Genomic DNA, 19,688 nt, shown 5'->3' with positions numbered 1-19,688 from the left:
TCCTTCTGTTCTTCTTTTATTCTCTTCCTCTCTCCGTCTCTTGCTCCCTCTTTAACCCTGCGATTTACCTTTTCTCTGGATTGGCTCTTCATAAAACAATGAGAGCTATTCCATTAAGCGTAGAGGGTGAGAGGACACTCTCAACGGTGCTCCCGGGACCTGTACTGTCAGGCAATCTGTGCTGCTCTGTGTAACCCGACAGAGGTTCAGCTGCGGGGCTATCTATTAAGCATTCTTGTTGTGCATGTGAGACAACTCACCCTAGACCTCCACCCTTCTCTGTTTGCATCGTTGTCTTAACCCTTATCTATAATTCTGTTTATCTTTGTATGATCTGACTAAACTGTTTGGTTGTTTTTTTTTCTTCTTGGCCTAGTTTGGCAGGGATGGGTTTGATATAAAAAATAGAAAACCTGGAATTAATACTGTTTGCTCATTGAGTCAAACAAGCACAAACAAACACAAACACACACACACACACACACACACACACACACACACACACACACACACTGTGCTCAAAAAATAAATTTATTAGCCACTCTATCATGGCTTTTGCCACAAATACCAAAAAATGTAAACACACACACACACACTCAACAACTTTGTGTTTTTTGACACCACATTAAGGCCTCGCATCAGTGGCCTATGAAATTCACCAATTACCTCAAAAGTTCTTTACGGCTTCCATCATTTTCTCCTCGTGTGAAACAGCTGTGTTTACGCGGTACATGACTAGAATACCTGAGCAGAGTTACGTGTTTGTGTTTCCACATTAGAAATATGGAGAAGAACACGCTCACACGCATGCACATCCACACATTCACAGCACAGCCCCTCAACACTGCTGATACCACCACACTAGGCTCTACGGTACCCCACAACACATCTAGGCTCAATGACAGCTAACCCCTGCCGTAGTGCACTGCTATAAATAGTAGTGCACGACATGTAGGGAGTTATCATTGAGGCTGGCACCCTAGTCTACGGACAGATAGCACCACAGAGTCTACAGAGCCAAGCCAGGCCAAAACCCACAAATGCAGCAGCTAGCTTCTACCACCACAGGCTAAGAAACAAAACACCAGAGTCAGATACGGTACCTGCTTTGTCAACCATGCTCCCATGGTCTGCAGTGGGAGAAAACGTGCAGAAGGTAAGAGATGGGGAAAGTTTTTTTTTTTTTTTTTTTTTTAATAAATGCAAGCAACATCATGCAGAGCTGAAATGAACAACAGGCAGGCTGCGATAAGCTAAACACTGAGAGTGTGTCTGGTGCTAGTGAAATGTGCTTTGCGCCAAGCTAAGGCCTGACAACTCTTTCATCTTGGGCTGATGCTGCAGTCAAAGCTGCCCTACTTTCTGATGGGGGAAATGGGGAGATCATAAACTGTTATTCCCCTGTGCGTATGTATGTGCGGGCGTGTGTATGTGTGTGTGTGTGTGTGTGTGTGTGTGTGTATATTTACCATATGTGTTGCTTTGTGTGTGAGTTTTGGTGTTTGTTTGTCTGTGTGTATCAGATTGCAATCACAGTGCTTGTGGTGACAGGGAAATGAGACTTTGTGTCTCAAAGCACTGCGGGTGAATCAAAGGAGTCTGGCACTCATCCATCCACAGTGACAGTGATGTCAATATGAGATGTATATTGACTGACATAGAAATTCACACACACATACACACATACACACACACACACACACACACACATACACACACACACAAACATACACTAGCACAACTGTGTGCATGAACACTTACACAAACAATGTGAGGGAGATATTTGTTTTTGATCACAGCGAGGTGAAGAGTTTTACCTTTCATCTCATAACTTTGGTGTTTCAAAGACCATTGAAGCTAAGATTCCTGGGGTCTGCACTTGAGAGGCAACCTAAAAACAGTTAAATCCTGCTCTTTTGTAATCGTCCCACCCCCACTTCTAAGAAGTTTGCTCCTCTCTCTCCTCCCTGTTCGCCCACCTCCCACGTCAACCCCTCTCTTCAATTCCCCAAGGTCTCCCCTTTTGCCTCCACTTCTCTTTTCCAAATTCCTTTAACAAAGTGGGAAGGAGCTGCCAGTTTAGTCTGACTTGGTGCTGGTGTTTCTGTGCACACCCACGTGCTGACACGCAGACACACACATCAAACGCACACCTCCAGACACTCGCGCGCACGCACACACACACGCACACACACACACACACACAGAGGCGCTTACCAATGGTGCAGTGCTCTCCGTTCCAGCCCTGGTGACACTGGCACTTTCCGTCCTTGCAGGTGCCGTGTTTGATGCAGAGCGGGTTGCACACACGCTGGTCGCAGCCCGCGCCGGTCCAGCCCTCCTCACAGCGACACGCTCCGCCCATACACACGCCGTGGGTCCCACAGTCGACTGAACACACCTCTGAAGGAAGTGAGGAAAATATGGGTCAAAAATCAGTGAAACAGGCCCTGACTACACGTTGAATTATGATCACTGAAATGCCACTCAAACAATGGTTATAAGCAACTAAATGTCTCAAACCTTTCACTTTTAAAGCCTATTTAGTCCAGTTTTAATTTGCAAATCATAAAATCAGTGTTTGACATCATGACATGTGGCGGCGTTTAACAATGTCATATTACCCTGGCAAGTGCAAAAGAAAAGAAAAGAAAAACCCTAGCACCCAAGTCTGCAAGGCAATCAAAAACAATCAAATGCACATTAAAGTAAATACAATCCTCCACGAGACGCCTTCAATTAGAATCAGTGATTGTAGTCTTGTCTCGTGACGGAAGGGTTTATTTCCTGAGCCTCCATTACAGTCACTGTTTGTGCTTCTAAGATGCTGCAGCCAGCGTCGGTGCATGTGGTGAGATGTGACAGTCCCGCTCAGGTGCTCAGGACACCCAGTGTGCTTGGGAATGTAGTATGTATAGATGTTTTGATACACGCTTGCTGAGGGGACCCGCCGCGTGGAACAATGTGGTCTTTATTAAAGCTAAGCATTGCTTTTCTCGTTATAAACGCTGCAGCTCTGTTTGTGATCTCGAGATGGGAAGCGTCTCAAGCTGGCACGGCGGAGGTTGCTGTCTCTCCTACAGTGGTAACTTTAACGGCTTTATTTTATTGAGATAAAAGACTGTGGAAGTTGAGCATTTTATTATAAAAGGCTTTTAAACATGAACCCAGTGACTTTAACAAGCAATATCTATCTTCTTTTTTTTTTTTTTTTTACTCCATCCAGGGTTTCAGCTGGGAATCATGAATCTCATGCACAGGGACTCTGACTCTGGGTGCCCTAACTCTTCCTCTTGACCCCCCACAGATGGAATAAAGTCTCCATCTCTGGTTGACTGTAAGTGTCAATATCCTCAATGCAAACACCAACATTCATGTAGTCACTGAGTAAAAGAAACATCTGGACTTGGCATTTCATTATTTCTCCTATACTAAAATCACTTCACGGGCTACCAGGGCAAAATTTTAATAATAATCTATAAAGCCTGTAATAGTTTGGCTCCCCAGAGCATTTCTGACATGCTCAGTGACTGCAATTCCAATTAGACCTTTCAGGTCATTATGCAATGGTCTTTCAACTGTACCTATACGGTCCAGATCTGGTGAGGAGGCATAAACTTTGGTCTTGCTCTCTGGAACTGGAACTGAATGACCCGAGATTAAACACAATGACAACTTTTTTTTCCTGTTTTCTTAAGTTTATGTTAAGTTGCTGTGTGTGTCTGTGTGTGGGGGGGTCTGTGTTTGTGGTTTGTTGTCTGTGGGCTGGGTGCGGAGGTTTGTTATGCGTTTTTGTGGGTGGTTTTTCGTCATATTTCTTCATTTTTTTGTCTTCTTTTGTTTTTGTGGCTTCATTTTCTTGTATTTTATTTATTATATTCTTTTATACATGTCACATGTTGTTGCCGTTATGTAAACCCCATTGTAATGAAATGTGCCATATAAATAAAAGTGCCTTGCCATGCCCATGTTGGGTTTTGAGCACTACCCTGATAATCACAAAAAGCTGTCATAACCATACTGCCACTGACAGTTTACTGAGAGAGATAATTTTAAAGTCTTGACAGTAAAAAACTTGCCACATTTTATTATTGCTTGTTCCAATTTGGCTTAGATGGTACAACAGTTGCTGTTTCCTCTTTCTGAGCAAGTTTGCGGTTTTATAGATTTCATCCAAGCCCAGTTTGAAAACCAAAGCAGTCTGAAATAAAATGGTAAACTAATTAGCTATGTGTCCGTGGGGACCACAAAATATGTTTGGACAGTGGGCAGTCAGTACCAGCCCTATTCTCCTCATGATGACACCCAAAACACCCATTTTTACCCCAACGGTTTCACTCTTGCAGCTGTGAAGTCACACTCACCCATGGAGCAGTCGGGTCCCATCCAGTTGGGGTCACAGCTGCACAGCCCAGTGTCTGGTATGAAGGCCCCGTGGCCGTGGCACTGGTCTGGGCACTGGGCCCTGGGCAACTCGCAGTGGAGCCCTCCCCAGCCTGGCTTACAGTGGCACTCCCCATTCACGCAGATGCCATTGTTGGAACATGTCGGATCCAGGCAATCCACTGCATTAAACCAGAAGTACACCAATGTGCAAAGAAAACACCAGAGAGAAAAACAAAATGAGCAAAGACGAGCACAACAGCTGAGGTTAGAAACAAATTAAATATTATGAGTTGTTTTTTATGAGGAAAGAGATGTGACAGAGGACATTTTCTTAATTCTTTGTACACAAAATGATAATGAAATAAAAGAAAATATTACCAGACATATTACTAAGGCAATTAAAGCACACAATAATGAATAGCTGAGTCTATAATTGGGGCAGAGCAGCAAATGTGTTCCACTCTGAAAGAGGCGCAAGCTTCGCTGACACATTATTCGGTGTGAGCGTCTGCCTGTGTGTGTGAGTGTGTTTATGCATTTGTGCGTATGTGCTAATACATGGGGGAGGATCTGACACTGTCAGTCTGCCAGGTTGACAGGCAGCTCTGAGTCCGAGCAGTGAGTGAAAACCAATTTGACAAATTACCTCCTCCCGGCAAAGCGCCCACCCACCCCTCCTCTGGCCTCTTCTCATTGCTCTGTCCTGGTCGCTCCATTCTCTCTCTCCCTCTCTCCCTCTCTCTCCCCTTGTCCTCTTTGTCTGACACCCCCCCCCCCTCCTCAGGCATGATTGACCCTGCCGCACCTTTTTCGGACACACACATTCATAAAAGCACGCGCTCGCACAACACCTCGGCCCTCCATTTCTGTTTGCCTGGCAGAAACGGCAGATCACCGTTATTGATTTTCATGTCGCCGGCACTCCAGGTAAATTGTTTGAGGGACTCTACTGTGATGAATATCAGATTTGAGACCAGAGGAGAAGGGGGAAAAAAAATTGGATGAGAGGGAGATGGAGAGAAAAGAAAATGAAGAGCAGGAGAGAAAATGCTGACCTTGTTCTCCAGCCCTGTGTCTTGACATCTTTCTGTCACTCTACTCCTTTTTTCCCTCTCTCTCTTTCCTCACCCGTGGCATGCTGCACGGCTCTCATGTCTCATCTCTGTCTCTTTCTTCATACATATTCACCTCTCACTGCTGCCCTGACCCCTCCTCCCTCTCTCTCTCTTCCTCTCTTGCTTTCTATCTTTCTGACTAGTGAGAATGTGGTGTGCTGATCCTTCTTAACAAGGATCAATAGAAGCGATTTCATCCCTTAATAAAATCTCTGATGTGTTTGGCTGCGGCATCATACTTCATCTGTATATATGGAGGAAACGACAGACACTCACTCAGGGCTAGATTATGCTATGATGAGCTGTCTAACTCGGGTTAGATGGGAGTGTGTGTGTATGTGTGTGTGTGTGTGTGTGTGTGTGTGTGATGTGTTTGTTGTACTGCAAACATTCATGTTTCTTTCCAAATAATCACTCAGACATGTGGAAACTCACATGTACAGGCAGAGGAAAACTGATGCAACAAAAAACCATCGTACACCCTTGAGGATCACCACACCATTAACTCTTCTGCTCTCACCCTCTGCACAGTTTTGCCCTTTGTAGCCGATGGAGCACACGCAGTTGCCGTCGGTGCAGGTGCCGTGGCCGCTGCAAAGAGGGTCAATGCACTGCGTGATGGGGACATCGCACTCGGGCCCCTTCCAGCCGCTGTAACACACACAGGAGCCCTTGTCGTATTGGCCGTTGCCGCTGCACAGCACCGGGCAAGCCGCTGGAGGAACGAAAGAAAATGAGGAAGAGGTGGGGAGAGATTAAACCCTCCGCATGAAAAAAGATAAACAATTAGCAGCCTTTTTTTTTTTTTTTTTTAAGGTAAAATCAAAGCAGTGAAAAGCCATGGCCCCCACCCACACACACACACACACACACACACACATACACACCTGCCTAACCCCAGCAACACTTCACTGTGCAGCAGGGTGAATAGAGTGGTTAAGGGGCTGGAGAGTGGCGATGACATGAAGAGTAATTACAGGCAGAGGTAACTAAACTATTCATCAAAGCTGTCTATCCCAGGTGAGCACAGAGCCAGGGAGGCGTTAGCTTGGGGAGCTGCCATTCATCATCAGTCATCTTGTCTCGGCTTCACCTAGGGCCACGCGCCATCTTTACTTCTCTTAATCCTCTCCGCTCTCTGCGTGGAGCTGAAACGTACCTGCTCGTGTGATTAGACGGTGGAAACAACAGGATCTTTCTAAAGGGAAAAAGCACATTTGTAAGCAGCTAATACCTTTGGAGCAGTCCATGCCGTGGAATCCTGGGAAGCAGTGGCACACACCAGAATTACACTCTCCGTTGCCATGGCAATTGCGCGGGCACTCTTGCACTGAATCTGTGAAGAAGACAGAGTGAGACGGAGAGGGAGGGAGAAAGAGAGAGAGAGAGAGAGAGAGAGAGAGAGAGAGAGAGAGAGAGAGAGGAGGGGAACTGGTGAGAGAGTTTGACGGCAGGCATCAAAGCGTTCGATTAAATCATTGGCACCATTCATTCTTTAAGATACTACAAATCGAGTTGAGGCGCTCCGAGTCTTACGCAGACATCAAAAGCCAAAGCCCTCCTCCACGATTCCATGCATTCCTTTTTCAGTGCATTTTTCATAGTGCGGGGAGAATGCATTTTGAATCAGCCGCTCCTTGAGACGGTATCCATTGCCACTCCACCATTTCTCTCTGCACACTGTATCAGAAAACAAGAGTATTCCCCTGCTTTACACCAACATCCTCAAACCTTTCTGCTCCTCTCTGTTTTGCTTGTTTACTCCTGACTCCAGTCCCGCCAAGGTCATTAATACTTCATCCAGGTGTGGTTGTTTGGCGCAACTCGGCAGATTTTAGCTGGAGTGTAGTTTCTGCTTGCATGACTTCAGTGCTCTATCCACCTTTTAGTGCCTCTTAACCCACTTATAAACCGAGAACAGTTTGGTGGGAAGAAACAGGGTCGATGCTAATGGTGAGGAGGCATTTTGGACTTTTATCCATCCCTTCCTCCCTTCCTCACATTTTTTCCAGCATCCATTCTTCTTCAAATCATTACTCAGCTTATCCGCACTGCCTTCCTCTCTAACACTTCCTCCCTCTTTCTCTGCCCTCAGCCATTTCCCCCCAAAATCTCAGCCCCTCTTACCCTAATACCACCCCTCTCTTTCACTCCCCTCTTCAGCTCCTCCTCCTCCCGTCCTTTACTCCACTTCACTCCATTCTGGCTTTGCCCCCAACCATTATGTCTTTCCTCCGGCTTCCCCTCTCACTACTCACTCTAATTCTGCCCTTGCCGCCTCTGCCTCTCCTTCTCTCTGCTACTCCTACTGCTGAAAGCTTTACCGCCAGATATTGACATTGAAGGATTCTTTCAATCTGCTTGACTCTTTCTATCCATCCCCCTTGTTCTCACACTTCTGCTTCCAACACAATTGAAATTATTTGGGGCGCTGATCCAGGTCCTAAAAACATCCAGTTTTCAGGGTTGCTGCAGTGTTTTATTTGGATATGTTCTGGTTTTAGATCTGGCGCAGTGACGGTTAAGTGGCTGATTTATCCTCTTCACACGTGCATTTACACCATGAAAGTGATTCTAAACTCTCTGATATAATAAGCTGTGTTTTGTTTTTGAATGCACTCTATCCATTTGGCCTACTACATTTTGGCAAACACAGATTTTGGAACTCACTAAGTAGCCCTGCCTACTTGACAATGTTTCTGTAGTCGTGTTGCTAGTGGCAACATTGTGCACATGCTGCTGTCGAGCTTTTGCACCCTGTGTATGTGTAAAGTCTTTGTCAAGTTGGTGGAAAAATCTTTAATGTAAATACCATTATGTTCCTCTTAAAAGGGAACTTGTGTGTTTACAGGTCTTGGGGAGTGCTGCATTGCATGTGAAAAAAGTTGCACTGTGGGTAATGTAGGTGCTTGGAATAAAAAAAGATGAAAACTGGTTCTGCTGTATCGATTTTGATCCTTTTCTTAAACTGTGTGTCCAACAGTGTTATAGGAGTGCAATAGTAAATGGGTGTCTATTCACCCACACCCACAACTTCTGACTCCGTCTCACCCATGATGTTGGTGCTGAATGAAACCGTCTCTCTCTCCCGGCCGTCGTTGTAGAAGGCCAGGTGCCAGGCGCCGGCGTCCAGGTACTGGACAAACACTGCCTCATTGAGGACCACGGTTTGGATGCTCCTCCTCTCCCGCGGAGACTCCACCACGCTCCACTTCTCCTTCCCGTCCAGGCGCTCCATGTAGTCATACTGCAGGGGAAAGAGTGAGAGGAAGTTGAATGGAAGTGAGAATGCGAGTATGAAATCTATGATTCATTGCCGAAGTGCTGCGGTGGCATTTTTTTCAGACTGTGAAAAATGACCCATGGTGGTGTATGCAGAAAGATTAAAAGATGAAGGGAAGTAAGTGCGGCTGGAAACCGGCAGGGAAGCAAAGAATGCAACAGAGGGATCCTTGAGGGGTGTCATTCTCTTTGGGTGCGTGGAAACATTACGGAAAGTGTTTTTACTCCAGCGCTGTAGCCTGAGCTTCATGCTCCCTCACCCGCTCAGGTCAGGCAGTGAAACAGTTATCTGGATGCAATTATCCCATTCTACAAATCAAATCTGCTGTTAATTGAGTAGTTTCTAATTAATAAGAAGCAGTAAAAACTACATTACTGTGAAATTTAATTAAGGGTAAATCTTAGCCTAAATTAGTTTTTTCACACAACTATTACAATGAATCACAAATGAATTTTAAGATGTCCCATGACACAGGCCCTTTTTTTCAAATGTGTTCACCATTTTAGCTGATCAATATGAAGATAGAGAGTTCCTAATGATTAACATGATAATTCGGTGATTAGTCCATTGCCCCGAAGATGTAGAATCTAGACTTGCTCGTGCTTGCCACATTTTACCTGTGCGTGTGACGGAGGCAGGCCCTTGCGAATGTACACTCCAAAAAGGGCGTCCTTGCCCAGAGAGATGTTGAACTTGAGGAACTGGGGTTGGCTGAGGTGGAGCAGGGACCTCCAAAACACTCCTGGAGGGACTTCCTGGGTCACCCGCCTCCCGACCTCAATGTTGCCTGTGTCTATACTGCTGTTCCGGCCTGCCCACGGACCTGGAGCGAGGGGAAAAGAAACTGCATAATCTGTGATTATGGGCATTGATTGTCAGAGTCAATAGTTAATCATCACAGTTTACTGGAAATAATCTGCAATAAAATTCATGGCCATTGAATTGTGGAGGATGAGGACCATTAGCTCTGCAAACTGTGCGCCCACGGTTTATATTGAAATGAGTGTTGCTACATGTGACGGTGGCATGCTAAATGATGCCTTTGTATCAAAGCCTGCAAGACTGTGGAGCGTGTTGTCTGGGCTAAAGTGAGAGAGAGCTGATAGAACTGCAGGGCAGACAGGCATGTACGCAGAAAAACACAGCATCCTGCAATCAGGTCAGTCATCTAACAGCAGCGCGTTGGGGCCCAGACAGAAAAAAAAAAGAGTCTGAGTGAGTGTGTGTGTGTGTGTGCAGAATAGCGAAGAAATAAAAGAAACAATGAGAAGAACAACGGCAGCATCTGGCCTAGACGGCTGGGGAACACAATATAACAGTCCTCTCATTAATACAGACACAAAGCAGCAGCCCACATGTAACTTTAGTACGTGCTGTGTGTGTGTTGCACTGCGAGATCGAGCGAGCGAAAGAAGAATAGATAGAAAACCGCATGGGGGCCTTAAAAGAGAGAAGGGAGGAGGGGAGTTGTGCAGTTGGTGTTTTACCTTTGCTGCTGACTGAGACGATAAACCTAGCTTGACACAACTCGCCGGAGTGGTTAAACAGCACATACTGATAGCACAGCTAGTACTGCGTCATGAATTATGGAAATATTTCAGTCGGGAGTGAGTGTGTTTGGGTGCAAAAACTCTGTTGGACTGGGTTAGGATGTTGCACAGCAGAGAGAGCATTTAAAGGCCTTTAAGGATGAGGCTGACACTATTTGCCCTTTTTTTTTCATTTTTTTTTTTTTTTTTGCAATAATGTGTTAGTCCATCATTCAATACTTTCTTACTTTCCTGTCTTAGGCACTGAGGCCCAAGCCAGTCAGTTCCTACTGAAGACATAAATCTTTAAAGCACGGTCAAAAATATGTAGCTCTATTTTAGGGGTAAATAGTGCATTTTGTTGGGGACTATTTTCTGCTGTGGATTAAAACACAATTTGGCATGCTGGTGAATGTTTACAGCATCAGGAGGGTATTCAGTGCGAGTGCTTGGCTTGCTATAAATTTTTTGGAAAGTTTTTGGATGACAATCTGGCTCCGTGGCACTGAGAAATAAGCCAGATCAGGCTTTTGCTACACAGACAATATTTAACGATCTCAATGTGGGGTGTGTGCGCGTGTCAGTGCTGTAGTTCATACCTCTGCCTCCAGAGGGCAGCGTGGCCACATCACTGTTGACAGGCAAGCCAGCTCCCAGTCCGTTGTTTAACACCGGGCCGTCGGACGGCTTCAGCTGCCATGTCAAACCCAGCAGGTTGATCGCTGCACACAAAAGGCACAGAGAGATAGCAAGAGTGTGAGAGGACATACGGCTTGAATGGCGGATTGACTGAAGGTCCGGGATAGAAACAAAAAGAAAAAAAAAGGAAAAAGAAAAAAAAAACAAACACACTTGAAAGCTCGTCAAGCCAAAGAAATACAGGAAGCCAACCCTCTAAGCCTGATCTGTCATTTATACAGCAACTAGTGCAGCTTTTTATCCAGAGCTGCTTTTACACTTTATACTCGTCTCATCAGTCAAACACACTATTAACAAAGTGGCAGGTAACCTACAGCACAGAAACGGAGGCACGTATTACAAAACAGACAATTAAAAACCATAAAGAAAAAAAAAAAAAAAAACTTTCCTTTTCTTTACCTCAACTTCTCAGAGCCTTCTTTCAACCTGACAGCACCTCCCGCTTTTATTTGGAAGCCTTAACACCACCTCACAGAGAACAAGTGACAGATTGCTCTCTGAAGAGATCGCTCTATGACTTTCCCTTCTCTTCTTTTGTCCTCTGTTGTGTTATTGTGTGCTGGTGGTATAAGACTGCTTGAATGTGTTCGCTCTACTCTCACGTTGTCAGCTCTTTACTTTCGCTGTGTCTCTCCCCTCCTCAGCCTGCTGTCAAACGCCCCCCCCCCCCCCCCCCCAAAAAAAATAGAAACAAAGAACTGAACCCGTAAGAAATCAGTGCACAGAAGAAGTATTTTTGTTGACAGGTTGTAAATGATCGTTTTAATCTGTATAATGCTTTGGGGCAATCTCCTGAGTAGAAAAACTGAAGACGCATTGTTTGCTCAGGTCTGAATATTTAAAAAAAAAAAAAGCATACCGCACCTGCATTATTGCATGTATACATGAGCACAGTGATGTGAGCTTTGAGAATACACATGCATTATGTAGGTGTTATTGCATGCCTCTCAGCGTTGGCCTTATCCCCACCACATGAGCCGATAACACCTGCATCCGAAGCCTGGGAATCAATTTCCCTCTCGTCAAATTCTATCTCCACTTGGCCAGCGTTTGCACACACAGGGATGAGTGAAAAAGTTGCAGGAGAAGGGGATGCGGCTTTAGGATTTGCTGCCGGGGCAGACTCATTCTCACTCATCTCTCTCCCGTTCTCTCTGTTTCTTTGTTTCTTCCTTTTTATGCCCCCCCCCCAACCTCCACTGCTGGTCAAAGGAAAGCGCTGACACCTCCGCTGCTACCCGGCCTCCGCTGTCAGCTCTTTTTTATTTTTCATGGTGGGGTGGGGTGGGTAATAGACAACAAGATAGAGGGAGTGAGAGAGAGAGAAAGTGAAAAGAGAGACTACAGTGCCCCTCCCACCCCTCCCCCGTATATCCACCTCTTGCCCTCTCCTCTCTCGTCGCGCTGACCTTCATCCCTCTCCCTCTTTTTTCCCCTTTTAATTCCCCTTCTTTTCTTCCGTCCTCACTTCTTATCTCTGCCTGTCCTTCCTCGCAGATAACGCAGACATGCATCCGTGCGCACACACGCAGGCGCACGCACACGCGTAAGATGGTATCACGGGGAGCAGTCGATGAGAAGATTACCTATTGAATCAGCTGGAGACAGTAAGCAATCGTGAGTCTATTGTGACGGCGCTCTCAATCTAGGTCATCCCCAAGAACACATCAGACAGCCCTATAGTTAGCTTGTTGTGTTTGTCTGTTCATTGAGTGTGTGCGTGTGTGTCACTTGGGGTTGGTGCACATGTGTGGTTTTCCCGAATTCGTTTTTTTTTTTTTTTCGCCTCCTCTTTCCTCTTATGTTTATTTATAATTTTTTTTTTCTGGAGGTGGTTGTGAAACGGTGACCAATAGATGGCACTCTTACTCCTCGGCGAGAGGAGCACAAAGGCCAATGCCTTGTCAACAGGTTTCTTTGCAGCGAGACACAGAGCAAGAGAGGCCGAGAGAGAGAGTGAGGGGAAAAAACGAAAAAAACAAAACAAAAAAAAAAGAAAACGACAGTGACAAAGAGACACACTTGTTATCATTCTCTCTACAAGTACCATCTCTCATATTAACAACACTTCTAACTTTGTTAGGGTGTAATTTCAGCCAAAATGAAACTTCTGAAATTGATGTATTTAGCTTTGTGTTGCCATCATTTTAAGCATTTTCTTTTCGGATCATAATTGCTATAATTGCTGTTTTCTAGCTGCATTGGAAAGCTTTACTAAATGCTATGCCAATGAAGCCTATCTGAATTGAATTCAACTGACAGACAAGGGGAGAAAAAGAGATAGTCTGTCTGTCTTGTGTTATGTTTTCACACACACACACACACACACCCACACACACACACACACAAAAAACTACAAATGTTCGCACACAAGGAAAGATCACAGAGAAGCAGGTTTAACAAGCAAACGAGTTGGATTAAAAATAGATCAGATGCTTCATGAGGTTTTTATGTAATCTCGATGCATAATTCAGAGAGGCAAAGTGCTTGCCAGTATCATCTGCAAGAGACAGCATCTGAAACAGAGGCAATACACGTGATCTTGTGACAAAAAAAACAAAAAAAAACAACAACAAAAAAACAGGAAGGAAAGACGGACTGATGGACATAGGGACAGGGGAAATGAAAAGGAGGAGGTGGTGGCCAGGCTCGGAGAGAGGGCAATGGCCAGGAGCTCTAGGAGAAATCATGCCGAACCTTGGCAGAGGAGAGACGAGGAGAGGAACAGAGAGAATACTGGAGGACAGCGAGAACTGAGAGAATATTAAAGAACATGTAAAATCCTTGGAGGATTAAAAAAAAAAGGGCAGGAAAACAGGTTACAGATGATGTTGCAGAGAGGAGAGGACGAGATGAACGAGGGCCTCCATGATGAAATGAGAAAGGGGGAGATATGGTAAGTGGAGGGGAAAGATTTAAGGGATGAGTGGCCCTGTATTCATTGACTGGTTGGGTAAGAAAAGATGGCTGTGATTCATCCGTTGACAGTAAGTGGTTCACGACACAGGCAATCGGACAGAAATACAATGCACGTGTGCGTGTGTTTTGAGAAATATTTATACATCTCAGAGTTAAAGGGTGTAAATGGATTTCTGCATGAGAGGAAAAAAGCGTGAGGCAGAGATGGAGAAAGGTGACTTTGTGGCAGACTGTGCACTGAGTATCCCCTGACTGGAAAATATTGTATCATCATCATTCTGTTCTCTGGAACATGTTCCAACTGTTCAACCCCCCTCCCCTCTCCCTCCCTCTCTCTCTTTGCTTTCCTCCTCTCTGTTCCTATGACTCTCACCCTTTTCTGTTTCAACCCAACCTTGTCATTACCTATTTAAATGGCTGCATCTCCCATTGAACCAATTGCACTGCTCCTAATTGCACCAAAGGCAGAGAACGGCCTCTTGCATGTTTTTGTATGTAATTGCGTGCAGTGCAACTAAAATAACACAAAGAGCACAAGTGTATGCACGTGAGCACACACACACACACACACACACACACGCACAAACACGTAGGAAACATAGGCAACACACTTTTCTTTGCCGTCTCCCCTGGCCATCCTGATAAATGCATATTAACTGTTCTAATTCACCACTAAATTAACAACTCTGACCTCAATTAGGGCGGTAATTGTAGCTGAGACCAGCCCCCCTATCCTTGGCCTGGCTGCTAATTGGTTTAGGAAGCCTTTTCCCTGCCTTTCTACCTTTCTCCTCCCATCACCAAGACCCTCATTTAGAAGGCCAGTAGGCATTTTATTGTTCAAAAACCAGCACATGCACAAAAAAAGCAGCCACCTGAGAAAAAACACACCTTCGCTGATTCTTTCTGTATCGCTCGCACCTTTCTGCCTGTCTCCGAGGCGCAGGGGTGCAGTGCTAATATTGGAGAGACTGAGGAAAGAACAGCGTGCTGCCTCAGGTTCTCAATATTCAGGCCATTTGGGATATTTCTTAGAATTTACCACACAATATCCACTTATGTAGTCTATAAATAAAGCAGCCTTCTCTCTCAGCTAAGTTTTGAAGGCGCTGCTTGCTGAGATCATTTAGAGTCTCAGACAGAGGGACGGGGGCGGCGGTTGGCTGCTGCCCTTGGGGGTCATATACTCTGAGAGAGACAATTTGTCTGCCTCTGAGTGTGTGTGTGTGTGTGTGTGTGTGTGCTTCTGTCTGCGTATGCATGCTTAAAATTGCATGGTATTAACAACAAGCACGCATGCACGCGGGCGCACACACTGCAACCCCCGACGGGACCTCCTCACCCAGCTGATGCAACTGAACTGTAATTGACTGCAACACAAAAGGTTATGCGAGTTGCTCACAGCTCCTACCTGCAAAACAGCGTCTAGCAGAGAGAAGCGGCAACTCACTCAATCACACGGCAGAAATGGCTTCCTTACTGCCACTGAAATATTGAGACAGCCCGACGCTGATGCAGCCATGTGTGCGTGTGTGCGTGTGCATGCATGCATGTGTGTGATGGGCTAAATGAAAAGAGATGTGAATCTGAGTGATGTCCTCCTTTCTGAATCCTCATTTCCTCTTCAGATATCTCTACTCTGACCCCCCCCCACTCCTACTCCTGCCCCCCTCCACCTTCTCTTCTCCACATCAACCCACTCTGCCTCATCTCATCCATTCCTACCTCGGTCCTTTCCCTCTCATCGATCTGTATTAGAAACAGGATATGAGGAACTATGCTATCTTATCACAGATCAGAGACTGAGAGAGAATGAGTGAGGAAGAAAGATGGAGAAAGAGTACGTTCTGGAGGCCAAGAGACAGAGAAACTGAAATAAAATGAGAGACAGAGAGAGAGGAGAGGAGAAGAGAGGACAGCGATTTCTTTCACTCTGCCTTCATCCATCTCCTGTTTCGAACACAGGACTAGTGAAGCACCATGGGCCTAATTGGACTAACGATTGGGCTCAGATAAGACCCGCACTAATGAATAAATGAATGAGGAAATAAATGAATGGACTGAGCCAATGCACGCTAATGCAGGCAATATGAACTAGGCTCAGCAATGATGTCAGTGAGGCTGCAAATTCTGGATTTATGCACACATCAAATCATGGAATATTTCCTCCAAAGCACATATAGAAACTCCAGGTATAAAGGAAGAACACTGATGTTACCACAATGTTCTGGCTGAACAAGTGTGCCCTCTGCTTTGTATTACCTGACCAGTGCAGTTGACCCATTTATCCCTCTGATGCAGATGGTATAGCACCTTGTGCCTGGTCCTAGCCATGCCCTGCCCTTTTCCTGGACTGGCAGCGTGTGGTAAGATCCTAACCTTTATCAGTACGACAGGCCCTGCTGCTACGGACACACGCTCCACGTCTGATCCTTATGCCCAGGTTCCTGCATTCACCATATGCCCAGCCGGGTCTTCACCTCCCCACACACGCACACACCAAAAGTATATGGGCATACACACACACACACACACACACAAACACACACACACACACACTGGCATGAGCGACACATCCTGACCTCTAGCTGTTCCACCTTGGATCAGCAGAAGGGAAGCCACATGCAGAGTGTGAGGGGACTTTGGGGTCAAGGAGTTGGGTTTGGAAAGCAGCCACAGTGTGATACCTGCAGGTCCAACACAAGTCAACCAGACAGGCCACATTGACGAGGGCTCACTATTTTTGTTTTTTATAATTTAAAAATCTGCTTTTCTTTTACTTTTAAAGAGGAGGAGAAAATCTAATAAAAGATATTTCAAAAATAAAAAAAATAAAAACTTTTGGAACACTATCAGCATCTCATTTACATAAATCGGAGTGGTCCAGAGATGATTAATAACAAACAAGACAAAAATCATATTTCTGCCTCAAAATCAAATTACTTCTGTTTTTTTCAAACGTTGCCGCTTGAATCTGACATAAAGAATAGTTTCATCTCATCAGGTATTAAATGAAACAATTCAACCCACAGACACACAACCTGTGATACAGTAGACTTTATTCTAAAGGGCCAAAAATCTGACAATCCTTAAAAAACAAAGAAAACAATAATGAAAAAAAAAAAACAACTCTGGAACCTGATCTGCAACTCATTTGCATTTCCCCCTGTTTCCCTCTCCATTTTCTATTTCTGGAGACATGTACTAAGATAACAGTTCCCAAACTCAAGATCAGGACTCCCCAGGGGGGTCGCAAGATATACAAATACTGTAAATAAAGGTTGCAATATAATTAATAAAGTAGAAAAACCAGAACCAGAAAAAAACGTTAATATTATCTATATATTCAAAAATATTTTATATATCTGCTCCAAAAACTATTTCAAAAATCATTTCAATTTTTGTCTAAAATCTTTCTTTTTCAGGTGAAATAATAAAGTTTCACCTCAAAAAACTGCTCAAATGAAACAATCCCATAATGGAACTGCTTGCAAATGACAGACACATAACCTGTAGTAACCTGTGCGAGTGCTTAAAATGGTCTATGGGGATGGGCATGGTCGGCACGCAGCTGCAGGAGAGAGAGGGACGTAGAGAGGGCTGATGAGAGCAGTGCCAGGTGAGTTGATTGATCAGCTGCTGCCTGTTAATGAGTTTCTTCCCTTTTTTTTTTTATTGCAGTAGTGTGCTGGACCGAGTGGGACTTGACACACAAAGCACACAGTGAATGGCGGCCACAGCGAGCCATGAGAAAATGCCGAGAGGAAAAGTGAAATGGAGTTTGTGCGCCAAAGAGAGCCGGGCAAACAAAGTCAAGTTTAAAAGAAGTTGAATGTGTGTGTGTGTGTGTGTGTGTGTGTGTGTGTGTGTGTGTTCAGTCTGGTCAGTGTGTGTGTGCTGGGGAACTCTGCCACTGTCACAAAAAGACTGTGTTTACTGTAAACTGTGATTACTGGTGTCTTTTTGCAGCAGGAAACAAAAAATTTGGAGTCATGTTTGCATAAAATCTGTGGGAAAATTGTGTTAAAGTTCTCCAGCGCTTTAAAAAAGTTTTTTTTTTTTTATCAATGTGATGTAGTAGTTGGCTCAGATGTTTGACATTTGGCTATCGTTCTTGATTGGTTGTTACAGCCTGTGGCTTTTTGCATTTTAGATTTAATTCCCGACAACGGTCCATGACTGAAACTTTGTAAATTCAGTGCTGATGGGAATTCAACCCTTTCTTTCATATGATTTAATTTCTGTGTGTGCATTACATTAACGGTCACGTTTGAAAATAATCTGGTATAAAAGTGAGTAAAGATCTGTTAAAAACAAAAAGAGTGAACTGTACACATCGTATTGTCCTGAATTGCCACCATTTCTGCAGCCGGCTTTTCCATGATGACTCTGGCAGTGCAGCAGCATCTCCCTGCAATCTGATGAATGACAGAAATATTCCAGATTTTGAAGAAAATGCAAACCACTTTGATTAGAATATAACCCAGAATATTTAAACCATATATCTTTTCTCAGTGAAAATCATTAACATGTTATTATGTAAGGGGACAGTGATATGAATGCACTCAAGTGAGACACTTATAACCGGGAAGAATGGGCAGTAAGCGATTGTGATCAGTCTGGAACAGTGAGACAGCAATGATGGATGGAAAGTGGTCGGCTCGGAGGCATGAAGGTCACACTCGATGACAGTGTGTGTGTGTGTGTGTGAGAGAGAGAGTGTGTGTGGGTCTGTTTAATCAACAGACGTGGGAGCCGAGAGTAAGACTAAAAATACACTGTATATGTATGTGTGCGTGCATGTGAGTGCGCGTGTGTGCTCTCATTCATCAGGGTTGACACCACCATGTGGAGTATGCCACTGTGCCCGACAAATCCAGCCATCCCGCACGCGCACACATTCACACGAAACACCCCTGCAAAGGTGACACAAGCGCCCGCTAGCAAGTTTGCTCATCACAGTGAAGGGCACACCTGTGTGTGTGTGTGTGTGTGTGTGTGTGTGAGACTGTGCACGTATGTGTGTGTATGTGTGTGAGTGTGAGACTGTGCACGTATGTGTGTGTGCGTGCGTGCGAAAACGGTCCACCTGGACACGAGTAGTCTGACATGTCCTCAATCTTTCATCTATGTATCCCCCTGTTTCCAACCACAATGCATCTCTTTCTGTGTCTGTTTTCTCTCTCCCTGTATATTTTCATCACATCCTTCTTCTCGTTTTATCCTCTCTAACTTCTTTTGTCATCATCCCCCTGTTCTTGTCCTCCACAGTCTCTGCCTGTCCTCACCTCTCTCTGTCACACTCCCTCTGTTCTCTGCTCGCTGTGATCAATTAGGAGACATTAGTCCCACAGATATTCCAGGTGACAGAACCTCAGGAGGCCACGCTCTCCTTCATCTCTCCTCTCTCTGCCTCCCCTCAGTTTCTCCTCTCCACACCTGGCTGTCTTGTCACTCCTGCTCCTCCTCCCTGTCATCTCCCCTTTCTTCTCGGCAGAGCAGACAGCAGACCTCGCTCCTCTCCTGTTTACCCCCCCCTCTCCCCCCCCCATTTCAAGCTCTCATCCCTTACGGCACCGACAGTGACATATCAGCCTCAGCCTTCCCCTCCTGCGTCTGTCCAGTCATCTATCCTCTTTTCCCTCTCCCCTGTATGTTTGGGCTACATGCTGACAGTGACGCATCTCCCTTTTTCCCCTCTGCCCCCTGTGCTCCAACTCTATTCCAACCCTTTCTTTTTTTTTCCCTCTCTCTCTG

General features: G+C 45.1%; 1 protein-coding gene across 1 annotated transcript in view; it reads right to left on the bottom strand.

The window, feature by feature from the left end:
- tenm2 (teneurin transmembrane protein 2) overlaps positions 1-19,688 on the bottom strand; it is a 166,764-nt gene that overhangs the window by 24,478 nt on the left and 122,598 nt on the right. Inside the window, exons 6-12 of the mRNA XM_022751724.1 lie at positions 10,913-11,035; positions 9,402-9,607; positions 8,553-8,748; positions 6,736-6,837; positions 6,022-6,216; positions 4,365-4,565; positions 2,218-2,403 (exon numbers count right to left, since the gene is read on the bottom strand). Of these exons, the coding sequence (XP_022607445.1) occupies positions 2,218-2,403; positions 4,365-4,565; positions 6,022-6,216; positions 6,736-6,837; positions 8,553-8,748; positions 9,402-9,607; positions 10,913-11,035 (1,209 nt within the window). The remainder of the gene's footprint in view (positions 1-2,217; positions 2,404-4,364; positions 4,566-6,021; positions 6,217-6,735; positions 6,838-8,552; positions 8,749-9,401; positions 9,608-10,912; positions 11,036-19,688) is intronic.

The sequence above is a fragment of the Seriola dumerili genome, unplaced genomic scaffold (assembly GCF_002260705.1).
Source record: "Seriola dumerili isolate Sdu_G_001 unplaced genomic scaffold, Sdu_1.0 BDQW01000161.1, whole genome shotgun sequence".
Classification (NCBI taxonomy): Eukaryota; Metazoa; Chordata; class Actinopteri; order Carangiformes; family Carangidae; genus Seriola; species Seriola dumerili.
This window is presented reverse-complemented; position numbering and strand designations above follow the sequence as displayed.